A 13945-nucleotide genomic window follows, 5' to 3' on the forward strand; every position below is an offset into this window, starting at 1 on the left:
AACGTGCGTATGACGACCGCCGCGGTCCCCGTGAGGCTCCGGAAATGTGTACAGTAGTGTTGTAATGACTATATGGAAGCCCCTAGGCCCTCGTTATCAAGTGGGCCGCTACTGCAGAGCGGTCGCTGTCGACGTGTGATGATCCCACCACATTCTCCTTGTCACTATCACAATTGCATCGTTTCTGTCCCACCTTTTCCAGATTCTTGCTTGTAGTAGCACATGTTGCTCTTATCCAACCCATTGGACATGTTCTGAGTGCGTGGTGGTGTCTTTGCGCTCAAGCGGGCAATGTGGTCATAGCCTGAATATTCGACAGATTTTGGTGTCATTTTATGCCACAGGCGCTCAATCCTCATCCCACCGACTCTGACGTGAAAAACTCGCCCCCAGAGTATTTTCTCGTAAAATCATCACATAAATTCATGCATAAGTATGTTTCTCACAGATTGATGTGATGAATTTCCGCTACGGACGTTCTGGACATTGTTTTTCAATTTAGAGGATTGGTCGATGGCGTCCCCCGCCAAAAGAGTGGGCGCTTGTCACGTGATGTGGCAGGCCATGCATGACGCCAACCTTAACTGGTTAGAAGTCGGAACCCTGCGCGACGCTCACAATCGCCGGCTGCGGGACACGGCGCCACCTGCGGGCTGCCACGGCCGCTCTCAAAGAAAGCTTCAATTGCAAGCAACCGGCGAGCGGATGTCAGGAGGCCCCTTCTCGCCCCCTGGGGCCTGCGCCCTGCGCGCGCGACGGGACGAAGGTGATGCTTGCCGCAATCACTCAAATCCGTCGCTTCAGAGTTGAGCCTCTTCGCACGGAACGGCGCAAGAGGTCCCAGCCGCGCCCCGCGCTTCTCGGTCACGGCCCACCGTCCGTCCTCCAGGGTCCTTCGCGGAGAGGCTCAGTGACTGTTCGTACCTCTTTCGAGTCCGGTGTGCACTGCCAGCTTCAGGCACCGTGCCCTCGGTGCCTGCCGAAGGCACATGACGGGCTTGCGGTTCGACAGCCCGGTTTGGCGCGCGTTGTACCTGTCGCACCTCACCGAGGGTGAGTATGTTGGCATCTTCATGGAACCGCGGTGGACGGGGTGGACTGACCGCCACACCTGCAGCCAGCTTCAGCGACGGACATCCACACTCGATGTACGGACCCTGGTTTCTGCCATCTCTCCCGTCCGAGGGACTTCGTGTGATAGAATGGTGAGTGTCCAGACTTCGCCCTCAAGTGCACAAAGACGATGATACACGCGCTCAAGTGACCCTCAACCCACGAAGCCGATCACGCAGACCGGGCGGTCAACTTAGACTCGGTGCGGGGCTGCGGTGCGGGCTTCCCTTCCTGCTCATAAGGGGATCCACAGGGCCGGCCAGACGCCATTGCCAAAACGCGGATTCCTAGGACGCCCGGGGTGCCCATACATGGAAGGAAGAAACGAAACGCGACGGCAGCTCGCAGTCGGACGGAAGCACGGGCGGGTGACCTGTGTGGACCTGGGCGGGGATGGCGCGGTCGTGCGCGCTGCGGCGCGCATACCACGAAGCCGCACTTCGCTTCGCGGCGGCTTCGCGTTCATACCGGACATGTGAGGTTGGAAGACGAGCACGCGCCGCCGTGGCTGCCGCAGCGCGCTGGGCGGTGTCCAGTGAGTCGTGACCGGTTCCGACTCACAGTGTTCAAGCGCTCAACCGCACCCTGCTCCTGCCCGCCAGTGACCCTGTAGGGTGGCTTCTCTTTGAAAACCGCGCAGGACATCACCAGGGCCAGTGGGCTAGCTGCCGCGGTCAAAGTGCTCGCCCCCGCACGACGGTCGCCCCGCGCGTACGTACCCGCTCGACAACATACTTTCGCGGATGTCTTGTTCGCGTGCGGCAGGGTTTAATTTGATTTTCGAGGCACCATCGCGAGTGTTGAGGACACCGCGTCGAGGACACTCCGTCGGGCAGAGGTAACGCATGTACGTGAGCGTGGCAACTAATGTAAATGTATAAAGATACGGGCGGCTTGGCGTGGGTGTCGAGTACGGAAGGTCTTAGGTAGGTAGCGATCCAATCCCAGGACGCGGTCCTCAACGAGCTCTGCGACTAGGATACAGTGCGTTCGAACAGTTACGGAGCAGTATACGAGTTATTACGTTACGAGTCGGGTGCAATAGATACCACTCCTTTGAATCCGCGATCCCTCCACTCCGGCCAAGCACGGCGCCCGAGGCGCCGCTGGGCCACCGCGACCTCGACCTCCATCTCCCAGCCCCGCGACGACGTCCGCCCGAGGCGCGAACACGGGGGCGGATTCATTGCGCGCGCGCGGGAGGACCGCCGGGCGGCCCGTGCGGCGCCCGATCGGAAGAACCGCATGTCGCCCGGCGTCCATACCGACCACCGATGGGAGCGCGCCCGCGCCCGTCCGCGTTCTCGTGCGACGCGCGGCCGCAGGTGGGGAGATGGGGGATGGGGATGACGAGGCTCGAGCGAAGTGAATGTGACGTGCGAGAGGCCTAGGCCTGCGGCGGCAGAAGGGCGATCTGCGGGGCCGCGCGCGGGGTGGGGATGCGGCCATGAGAGGGCAGGGGTATAGCGCACGCGCGGTGCTGTCGACGCGTGGCGTGCGTTTCCCGCTGGTGGTGGGTGCGCGACGTGCGCGACTAGAAGAAGACGGGCGCGGACGTCGCCGCGGTCGCGCGGATGACGCCCTGGGTGCCCGTCGCGGGCCGTGGGCGCGCGGAGGACGCGGGCCGCGAGGGGGACGAGGACGGCGAGGGCGAGCCCGGGCGGGCGACGGAGGAGGTGTACTGCGAGAACGCGCTGAGGGAGGCGAAGAGCTGCATGGTCGACGGGTGGCTGGGAGCACGGTGGACGGCGCGGCGGGCTTATATGAGGGTGCACGGGCGGTGGCAGTGGTGTGTGGTTGCAGGCCGGCTAGCGAGTGGAGAGCGGTTGCGATCTGGCCAGCGCGGGCGGCGGTCTTATACGTGCGGTGCGGCGCAGGGACCACCGCGGATAGGAGTTGCAGCCAGCGGCGGCGCCCGCGTGGGCCTCCCCGTCTTGTGTGCGCCCGCCCGCCCGATCTGGCTGCGTGCTTCTGCGTTCTCGTCCTGGCCGCGGGGGAGGAGCGCGGGCGCAGTCCGGGGAACGCGCGCCCGGTCGCGCGCTTCGACTCCGCCGGGCTGCTGCAGCGCCCCGCGAGGCACGCGCGCTCGCGCGAATGATTCCGCGAAAGGCGACTCAACGCACCTCCCGCGCCGTGCGACGCCGCGCCGCCGCGATCCTGAGCGATGCTTAGCCCGCGCGCTCAGCACCTGTGACCTGTGCGCTGTGCGCTGGGCGATCGCGAGGAGGATCTAAATTGCGCGCGCAGGGACGGTCGACGGCGGTGTTCGAGCATTAAGCTGCAGGTTCTGGCAGCTAATTTGATGAGCCGTCTTGGCCGGGCGCGCTTCCTTGATTCATGCGCCTTGGGGGCCTCCTCCCGTCGATATCAGCATCATACACACGTACTCGCGGCGCGCGCATCTGCATCACCAATGACCGCCGCACTTCGTCGGGTGCGGACCCGCCCCGGGATGCCCCCAAGACGCTCCTTCCGACGCTTCGCGCGCAACTCTCCCCAATCGCGGCGCCTCCGTCCCGCGAGGGGCGAGCTTCGAGCGAGCGTTCCCAGCCTGGCCGCCGGGCACATCGCACGCCCGCGTCTTCGTGCGCGGAGGACCGGCGGCGGGCAGAGTTCCTCTACCGCGCCAAGACGCCCGCGAAGAGCGGGCGCCTCGGTGCTGCGGGACGCTCGAGAGTCGGGGTCGAGATCTCTTCCCGATCTGTGCGCAGGGAGAGCCGTTTAAACGAACGAATCGGTCCGTGACGAGCGCGCCGACGTCCACCCGAGGGTCTTTGCAGGTGGGGGTGCTTCTCGGGTCGTGGAGACTCGGAGGATCGCGATCTCTGGAGCGGGCGTACTGCTGGTGACAGAATATGTTCATATGCAAGAGACATAGAACGAAACAATCTCCGCGAGAACTGCGCCATCTATCGCCGGAGGTCCGCAAGAACGAGGAGAACAACCTACAGACCGCCCACAGACCGCCCACAGATGTCGGCATCCGAACTCGCGAAGAGCTTTGAGAACAATGGCGGACGCTGAGCGCCGAAAGGCACCACCCACGTCCAGGCTGTCCTTCTGCCGTGACATCCAAACACACCTCACGCCCCCTCGCCCGCGCCAGACGCAGTTCCATGTCGGACCCCAACGACCGTTCTCGGCCGTTTGTTTCGCGGGGCGTCGATCCCCGGACGTGACACCGCGCACGGGGTGCGCTCGCGTGCCACCGAGCTTGCTGGGAACCGCGACGATGCGGTTCCATACGTCTGCGGAACCCCACGAGCGGCCCTGAGGTGTGAAGGCGCATAAACAACAAGGCAAGAAATGCGTTTTGGGCGAAGCCCGGACCGACGTGCATGCTCGCGTGCGCGTCCATTCACCTCCACGATGAAACGGACGGCCCGGCGGACGCCTGCGAACCCGAAGCCTTTACGGCGGAGATAGAAGGCGTCGCGGTCAGCCGCCGCCGCGGGATGTCTTGTGCTCAGCACTTCAGTGCGTGCCCTGTGTGGATGCCAGTCCACGTGGCCGAGACGAGGAAGGCGGCCGCTGAGCGCTGAGCGGCGGAGCGTCGGAGGGCTGAGCGGAGTGCCATACAGTCGACCCGACGCGGGCCCTGGGGCCTGAGGCCCGGGGCCTAGGTCAGCGACCGAGCAGGACGGGAGCGGTGTGGCGAGGGCCAGGACCCAGGGGGTGTTGGCGGCAGACGGGCTTGAGCTTGATTCTTGAACTCCGCCGGGGCGGCGACCGTCGGGCGCGGTGGATGGCGTGAGCCGGCGCGGGCCCCAGGGACGGGGCGACTTAATGGGACGCGGGGGGCGGCAGTGGGCACCGCGGGGGTGGAGACATGATGTGCCTCCTGCTCACACGGTGCGTGGTGCGAGGCGGTGGACGGAGAGCGGAGGCGATTGTCGATGGGGCGGGTGCCGTTCCTGGCACACACGTCCATCCACGAATCGACAATCACGGGGGCGAGGCGGTGAGGCAGATGTCGGAGGGATGTAAGTCTTGACGTTCTTGACGGGACAGAACCCACGGAGATGGTCGTGTCCTCCCGAGCAAGATCGGCTTGGAATAATCCACGATCATGTGGGAGTCTTGTCTGCGCGTGCAGTTATAAATCAGTCAGGTCTATGATAACAGCAGCCGTCAAGAGATGCGAAATAAATGCATATTCACGTGGTATGCGAGAGTGGTGGTTCGCTTGCGAAACTCTTGCTCGCCTGCACGGCTCTCTTTTGAGCACGTATGTTTCCTGCGCGACGTGCCCATGAGCTCGTGAACCCTTCAAAAGGGCTAGGCTCCTACCGTGCGCGAAACCCAGTCCAAACAAGACTCGACGGCGCACCTTAGGGGTCCAGAAAATTCACCGATCCCGACCGGCGACCCAAGCGACACAGCGCGGACCCGCCCGAGCCCTTGATGAAAGGCGACACAGAGCGGCGTCGACGGGCGGCGGCGAGGAATGGTGGAGGCGGCGCGGGCGAACATGAGCAAGAGGCGGCGGCGTCCGGCGTCTTGACTTGGTCCGGCGAGGCGCGGGTGTGGGGGCTTCGCCCGAGCTTGCGTCGGGAGTGCGCGCACTGCGAGGAGGGGCGCACGTCAGGAGAAAATTGAGTGACGATCCGGACATGCGGGGATGGCGAGATGGCGGGCATCGGCGAGGCCCACTGGCCATTGCCAGCCCCGCGCCCTGCCCTCTCGAGTTATCTTCAGCGGTCGATCGAATGCAGCGACCCTGGCTCCACCATCTTCAATCTCACGGCGCACCTCGTGGGTCGTTTTGTGCCGTGACCTCTGAGCCTGCTCGGCGTCTGCGGAGGGCGAGTGAGGCGAGCGTAAATCAGACCACGCACTACAATGCATGTCCAGGATCGTGTACGGCGAGACTCGCAGTGACGCCGGGCGACCCCGCAACCCTATCTCGCCGCGCGGTGCCAGCATCTTCGCCCAGGGAACTCCGCGAGGGAGATGGACGCTCGCGCGGCGTCGGCGACTGTGGCTCGGCTTCTTTGCCGCCGCAGGTGCCCCATCGAGTGTGCGTGGGGGTCGGGAGGGAAGGAGGATACCGGGATCGGGTGCGAGCGGCCGCGCACGAAGGTTTGGTGTGCCGTTGGGCGATGCTTGCCCGCGCCGCGATGCCGCGAAGGGCGCGTCACTGAATATGGGGGTAGTGAGCCGCGTGTCGGAGGAATGCCCGAGAGAGCTCGTAACGGCCGTGTGAGTGTGTTCGACGAACATCGTAGGAGAGAAGGAGTCGTAAGACACACGTGAGAGCTATCGGGGTGTGGGGTGTCGATGGGGTTGGTCCGAGCCGTTCGGGGTGGACGAGGACGTGAGTTTGTGGCACTGCCCACTACAGAAAACGCTGACGCGTCGCGCGTCAGCCTCGGCATGGTGACCGGGAGGTACGGACGGAGGTAAAGCTTGAGCGGATGATCATGCCACATGTCATGCCATGAGCCACAAGGACAGCTTGCGGGTGGAAGAAAATGAGGGCAGTGGCAGGGAAGCCTCGAAGAACACCACATGGGCGGCTCCGGTGGACCACTGGAGAGCCTCGTCTGAGCGGATCCGTTGCTGTGGACGTTTCCAGGTGAGTCAGAACCTGTGTCGTGGCCTTAGTTGAGCAGGCCCATTTGAAAATGCACCCGCTCACAAAGTCTAGTTCGGGCGCTAGAGTCTGGATCGAAGTTCGAAGTTCGAACCAGTTCTCCTCGCCCAACTGGGGCGCTACGCCCTCTGCCCAATGATCGTCGTGGAACATCCGCTTCATGATAGCAGTCATCAGAAAGTGTTGTTGAAGTTCGGCGCTAGAGACGCAACCTCGGGCCGCTCGCTTAGGTAATTGTGTAGCTGTTGCACCCGCCACCGCCTGTATTGCGTTTGCTCCTATCCACCACCACCTCCCGCGCATCCGCGGTCCGTCCGCCTGTTACCGGTGCCCAGAGGAGCCCAAGCGCGACGCCCTCACCCTCCGACCTGTCCCGATCGCGTCCTATGATCCCGAAATCCTACAAGTGCAGCTTGAAGACTACTGAGAGACATACAGCGATGGATCAAGGACACCAGTGGCAAAGTGGTGGTTGAAGGGCCCTCAGTGCAGTCCGCGTCCGACTGTCACGCGATCAGCCTCAAGGTCCCCACATGTACTGTACCCGGCCTGTGCATAGACCCTAACCTCACAGATATCTCCCTGTCCAGCACTAGTCGAGCCGCTCTCTCTCTACGACACCTTTTGCTCGTACCGGTATGCAATGTTGAATCACACGCACGTTGTCGTGGCTCTGATTCGCATCTTTTCAGCACGTCTACACAACGTCTGGTGGCGACTCGGCTACATCAGATCCATTCCTTGTTGCCGTACTGCGACACGAAAGAGCCGCTCTGCTCTGGCCCGCTTCGGTTCAGCACGTCCAGCACCATCGACACGGCATCTGCTGGCGTCCGCGGGTTCTCGTCGAAGTCCGGCGCAACCCTTTTGAACGTGGCTGCCACCTGCTTGACGGGCTCAGGGATGCTCGCGAAGTCGTCTGGGCATCACCCGTACTGAATCAGCCCCCCGTCTCCCGTCGAACAGAGCGAAGCGGCACGTACTGGGGTCCTCGGTGAAGGTGTTCACGTACCCGGGGCTGATCGAGAGCACGGTGAAGCCTTCGGGCTTGAGCACGACGGCGAACTGGGTGGCGACCATGTTCAGCGCCGCCTTGGACGCGGCGTACGCGATATCCATGCCCAGCTCGATCTCGCGCACGAAGTCGATGTCGGCGAGGGCTGAGGAGATCGCTAGGATCTGCTTCGTCGGATGGTCGACGACTCGGCGAGCGGAGAGGGGGCGTACGCCGGCCACGAGTTCCTCTTCGAGGCTTTGGGGGTCGGGGCTGCTGGTGGACCATGGTAAGCGTGCTGGCTGCTGTGCGCCGTTGTCTCGACATGCGACTCACAACTTGTCCAGGGTCACACCGAAGTGTTGGGAAATCATGAGGGCACCGTTGGGTATGAGGACATCAAGCTTTCCGCTGGTGTGACCTACGACTTCCGTCGCGGCAGCTTGTCATTTTCTGTGAGTGCTGCGAACACGACGAATGCGTTGGTCACTGCTAGCATGCTCGCCTTGAGAGAATCCACGCTGTCGAAGTCGCCCTTGACCGTGAACACGTTCGATCGCGTCGATGCGAGCGAATGCAGTTGGGCCGCAGACTCCGGGGTGCGAACGACGGCGAATACCTTATTGTCGGCATTCTTGCTCTGCAGGTAAACGAAATTGAGCATCTTGGGCTCATATGATATTACCTTTTGACCGGGACGAAATGTGGAATCAGAACTACAGGCACCCAGCCGGACGAAAAGCATGCTTTGTACTAATTTTCGTCTGCATTTCCTCCATGCAGGCATGCTGCCTTGCCCGTCGTGCGTGCGGTGCGGCGCAGGTGCTGCGTGAAGTGGCGGCACCTGCGCACGCGGGGCTCCCCGTCTTGTGTGCGCCCGTCCGCCCGATCTGGCTGCGTGCTTCTGGAGGGGAGTGCGGGGGGAACGCGCGGCCGGTCGCGCGCTTCGACTCCGCCGAGCTGCTGCAGCGCCCCTTCCGCGAAAGGCCAGGACGCACCTCCCGCACCGTGCGACGCCGCACGCCGTGATCCTGAGCGATAGCCCGCGCGCTCAGAACCTGTGACTTGTGTGCTGGGCGATGGGCGATCGCGACGAGGATCTAAATTGCGCGCGCAGGGACGGTGTTGGAGCATTAAGCAGGCCATTTGATGAGCCGTCCCTTGCTTGATTCATGCGCCTTGGGGGCCTCCTCCCGTCGATATCAGCATCATACACACGTACTCGCGGCGCGCGCATCTGCATCACCGGCGACCGCCGCACTTCGTCGGGTGCGGACCCGCCCCGGGATGCCTTCCGAGGCTTCGCGCGCACCACAGCGTCTCCGTCCCGCGAGGACCGCCGCGCTTCGGGCGAGCGTTCCCAGCCTGACCGCCGGGCACAACGCACGCCCGCGTCTTCGTGCGCGGAGGACCGACGGCGGGCAGGGTTCCTCTGCCACGCCAAGACGGCCGCGGAGAGCGGGCGCCTCGGTGCTGCGGGACGCTCGAGGTCGATGGTCAGATCTCTTCCCGATCTGTGCTCAGGGAGAGCCGTTTAAACGAACGAAACGGTCCGTGACGAGCGCGCCGACGTCCACCCGAGGGTCTTTGCAGGTGGGGCTGCTTCTCAGGTCGTGGAGACGAGGATCGCGAGCTCTGGAGCGGACGTGCTGCTGGCAGTGACAGAATACATTCGTTTGCAAGAGACATACAGCGAAACTGTCTCCGCGAGAACGGCGCAGTCTATCACCGGAGGTTCGCAAGGACGAGGAGAGCCACCCGCAGACCGCCCACAGACCGCCCACAGATGTCGGCATCCGAACTCGCGAAGAACCTAGAGAACAATGGCGGACGCTGGCGCTGAGCGCCGAAAGGCACCGCGTCCAGTCCTTCTGCGTCCAGTCCTTCTGCCGCGACATTCATGCGCACCCCTCGTGCTTCCTCGCCCGCGCCAGACCCAGTTCCATGTCGGACGCCACGACTATTCTCGGCTGTGTTTGTCGCGGAGTGTCGATCCCCGCCGCACAGGGTGCGCTCGCGGCCCACTGGGCTTGCAGGGAACCGCGACGATGCGGTTCCATACGTCCGCGGAGCCCATAGGCGCGTCGCCTCGCCATCCCGCGTCGGGCGAGCGACGACCGCCGGCGAGGCCCTGAGGTCTCACAAACAGCAAGGCGAGCAGGGCGCACAGGGATGAAGAAGCCCGGGCCGACGTGCATGCTCGCGCGCGCGTCCATTCACCTCACGATGAAACGGACGGCCCGGCGGACGCCTGCGAACCCGAAGCCTTTACGGCGGAGATAGAAGGCGTCGCGGTCAGCTGCAGCGGCTGCTGCCGCCGCGGGATGTCTTGTGCTCGGTGCTCAGCACTTCAGTGCGTGCCCTGCGTGGATGTTCGCGTGGCCGAGACGAGGAAGGCGGCCGCTGGGCGGCGGAGCGTCGGAGGGCTGAGCGGAGTCCCATACAGTCGACCCGACACGGGCCCTGGGCCCTGGAACCCGGGGCCCAGGCCGGCGATCGAGCAGGACGGGAGCGGTGCGGCGAGGGCCAGGGGGCTCGAAGCGAACTCCGCTGGGGCGGCGACCGTCGAGTGCGGTGGATGGCGTGAGCGAGCGCGGGTACCAGGGACGGGGCGACTTAACGGGATGCGGAGGGCGGGCACCGCGGTGGTGGAGACACGATGTGCCTCCTGCTCACACGGTGCGTGGTGCGAGGCGGTGGACAGAGAGCGGACGCGATTGTCGATGGGGCGGGTGCTGTTCCTGCACACACGTCCATCCACGAATCGACAATCACGGGGGCGGGCAGTGAGGCAGATGTCGGAGGGATGCAGGCTTTGACGTTCTTGACGGGATAGAACCACCGAGATGGTCGTGCTCTCCCGAGCAAGATCGGCTTGGAATAACCCACGATCATGTGGTTCTCTTGTCTGCGCGTGCTGTTGTGTATCAGTCAGGTCTGTGATAGCAGCGAACGTCAAGAGATGCGAAATAAATTTATATTCACGTGGGATGCGAGAGCGGTGGCTCGCTTGCGCCGTTCTCTTTCGAGCACGTATTTTCCCTACATGATGTACACATGAGCTAGTGAACCTTTCCAAAAGGCTAGACTCCTACCGCGCGCGAAGCCCAGTCCAAACAAGACTCAACGGCGCACCTTGGGGGTCCAGAAAATTCACCGATCCTGACCGGCGACTCAAGGGACACAGAGCGGCGTCGACGGGCGGCGGCGAGGAATGGCGGAGGCGGCGCGGGCGAACATGAGCGAGAGGCGGCGGCGTTCGGCGTCTTGACTTGGTCCGGCGAGGCGCGGGTGTGGGCTTTGCCCGAGCTTTGCGTCGGGGGTGCGGGGTGCGCCCAATGCGAGGAGGAGCGCGCTTCGAGAGAAATATGAGCGGCGATCCCAGCATGCGGGGATGGCAAGATGGTGGACACCTGTGTCTTCAGCGGTCGATCGAATGCAGCACCATCTTCAATCTCACGGCGCACCTCGTGGGTCCGAGTTTTGTGGGATGACCGTTGAGCCTCAGTGGGCCTGCTGGCCGTCTGCGGAGGGCCCGGCAAGTGAGACTTGTGCCTGGGATCCCAAATCTGACCACTTACTACTAGATATCCCGCCACGGTTGCGGCGTGACACTCGCCGCGGCTCGCAGCGACGCCGGGCGACTCCCGCAACCCTATCTCGCCGCGCAGCACCAGCACCTTCGCCCACGGAACTCCGCGCGAGATGAACGCTCGCGCGTGGGCGAAGGGCGTCGGCGACTGTGGCTCGGCTTCTTTGCCGCCCCAGGTGCTCCATCGAGGGTGCGTGGGGATGGGATCGGGTACGGGCGGCCGCGCATGAAGGTTTGGTGTGCCGTCGGGCGATGCTTGCCCGCGCCGCAATGCCGCCAAGGGCTGTGTGGATCAGGATGAGCTGCGCGTCGGAGGAATGGGCGTCGGTGGCCTGAGAGTGTTCGTAACGGCCGTGTGAGTGTGTTCGACGAACATAACGGGAGAGAAGGAGTGGCAGGACACACCTGAGAGCCATCTGATGTCGATGTGGTTAGTCCGAGCCGTTCGGGGTGGACGAGGACCTCATTTCGTCGCACTGCCCACAGAAATCGGTAGAGACGCTGGCTCGCCGCGTGCCAGTTTCGGCGTGGTGCCCGGGAACTACGGACGGAGGTGAAGCTTTGAAGGCTGAGCAAATGGTCATACCGCATGTCATACCATGAGCCACACGGACAGATTGCAGGTAGAAGAAAATGGAAGTGGAAGCAGGCAGTGGCAGGACGGGCAGCACCAGTGGACCGCTGAAGAGCGTCTGAGCGGATCCGTTGCTGTGGCCGTTTCCAGGGAAGTCGCAATTTTAGACTTGTGCTTTTTGGCACCCAATGAGTCAGAGTCTGTGTCAGAGCAGGCAGGCCCCTTTGAAAATGCAGTCACTCACGTGTGCTTTGATCCTTCTCGGGCGGGAGCAACAGCGGGGAGCGACCGTTGCGCTCGTTTGCGCGCTGCGTCCAGTTCGGGCGCTCGAATATGAATCGAACCGGTTCTTCTCGCCCAACTGGGGCGCTCATCGCTTGCGCGTTTTGTGCGACTCTGCCTCTCCCTCCACGCTTCCGCAAATGAAAATAGCCACAAGTTGCTTACGGACCCAGGCACGTCCACCGACTGAGCTTCGGCTCGTATCACGACACGAGCCAACTATCAAGCGCGTCCAGTGAGTCCCTGTCTGCGCTTCCTCCGCGGCTTTCGTTGATGGCGGGTCTCCAAGGCGCGCCCAGTCCGAAACGCTTCGTCAAATCTTCGTTTCGCCGCGCGGCGCCGGTTAGCTCTCGTATAGCAAGCTACGGGCTGGGGGGCATCTGGTGAGTCGCCCTTATGGAGCAAATCAAACGTGTCGTATGGGCGTTCAAGACGCTCGGTGCCGGCGGGGCTGTATGCGCAGCCCCAGGGGCATGGGGCAGGGACGTGGTTGGTGACACTGGCAGACGGGGCATATCGCCGAGTTCATTATGGGCTGCACAGCGTCGTCGGCCTCGTGCAGGTCCAGCTTTCGCCGCCACGCCCTCCGTCCGATCGGAAGGAACGGGCTGGGGTAGGCTCGGACTCGCAGAGGACGCCTTGGAGGCGTGCAGCGTACAGGACCGCTTGGCGTGCGTCCTCTGCGAGATTGGCGCGGGGATTGTCAATGGCATCGGACAATGCGGGGGGCGTATCGCCTCGCGGCCCTGGCGAGTGCCGCTCTGGTGGGCCGAGTGGGCAGAGGTGGGCAGCTGGGAGCAGACAGACGCAGACAGCGGGCACGGGCGCCTGCCACGCTCCCGACAGCCATCGCGCGGCCCTGCGCAGGCGTCTGTGCCCGGCTTCGATTGACGTTGATTGCGCGGATACCTGTGCGGGACAGGGCCCTCGCCGGTGACATGTCCCCCGGCCGCGCTCCCCCTCTATAAAGCCACCCGCCATCTCGACATTCGCTCCCCCACCGCAGCCGGCTCGAGCCCCTCCGCCGTCGCCCACCAGGCCGTCTCTCCCTCTCTCACCTCATAACTTATCCCGACTATCTTATTCCGACGCGCCTCGTCCTCTCGAACACCCCCGCACCCCCTCGCCAAAACCGAAGACTACCATGTTTGCCACCATGTTCTCCACCCCCACGTCCTTCACCCAGCCCACGAAGCCCTCGAAGCCCACGTCGTCGCAGACGTCCATTCGCACCAGCGCAAGCACTGTCGGCGCCGTCTTCTTCTGAGCGCGCCGCCGTAGCCCTCGCGCGTGCCGCCCGCCCTCGCGCAGGCCGCCGCCGCTCACCACCATTCGCCCGTTGCGCCGCGCCCATCACCTGCCACTGCAACCGCGACCGCGGCCAGCCACCCATCCCCGCCTCGCGCGCGCGCGAATCTCCCGCGCCGAGCGCCGAGCAAACCCACTCGCTTCCTTCCTCGCCCCCCGTCCACATCCCCGCATCATATTCCACCCAAACGGCGTCCTGACGCGCCCTAATCAATTAATCACCCCCGGAGGCGGCCTGACCAACCCCCCGCCAGCACCGTTACTCTACCCCAGCACCCCTTATCATACGTAGTCCCTTAGTCCGCCGAGGTCTCTCTAGGTCTTGCGCGCCCACTCTACTGTATTTATCCCTTCCCCGAGCCTGACGCGTCGCCGCATGATGGCGTTTGGCTTTAGCATACTGTACTCCGCCCCTCTCCGAACCACTGTAGTCTCCCCGCCGCGCTTCTGCTCTGCGCTGCTCTGTAATTGTGCGCCGTCGTCGAA

The 13945-nt window shown here is 63.7% G+C and overlaps 1 protein-coding gene across 1 annotated transcript; it reads right to left on the bottom strand.

The window, feature by feature from the left end:
* Positions 1-7437: 7437 nt before the first annotated feature.
* Positions 7438-8367, bottom strand: BXZ73DRAFT_46834 (uncharacterized protein; the record flags this gene model as incomplete). Its single annotated transcript, XM_048019760.1, has 4 exons — positions 7438-7596; positions 7640-7976; positions 8043-8114; positions 8174-8367. 4 exons carry the CDS (start codon positions 8365-8367, stop codon positions 7438-7440), a joined length of 762 nt encoding a protein of 253 aa, XP_047877994.1.
* Between the last annotated feature and the right edge of the window lie 5578 nt (positions 8368-13945).

This window comes from Epithele typhae (genome assembly GCF_022376455.1).
Source record: "Epithele typhae strain CBS 203.58 chromosome Unknown BXZ73scaffold_23, whole genome shotgun sequence".
Lineage (NCBI taxonomy): Eukaryota > Fungi > Basidiomycota > Agaricomycetes > Polyporales > Epitheliaceae > Epithele > Epithele typhae.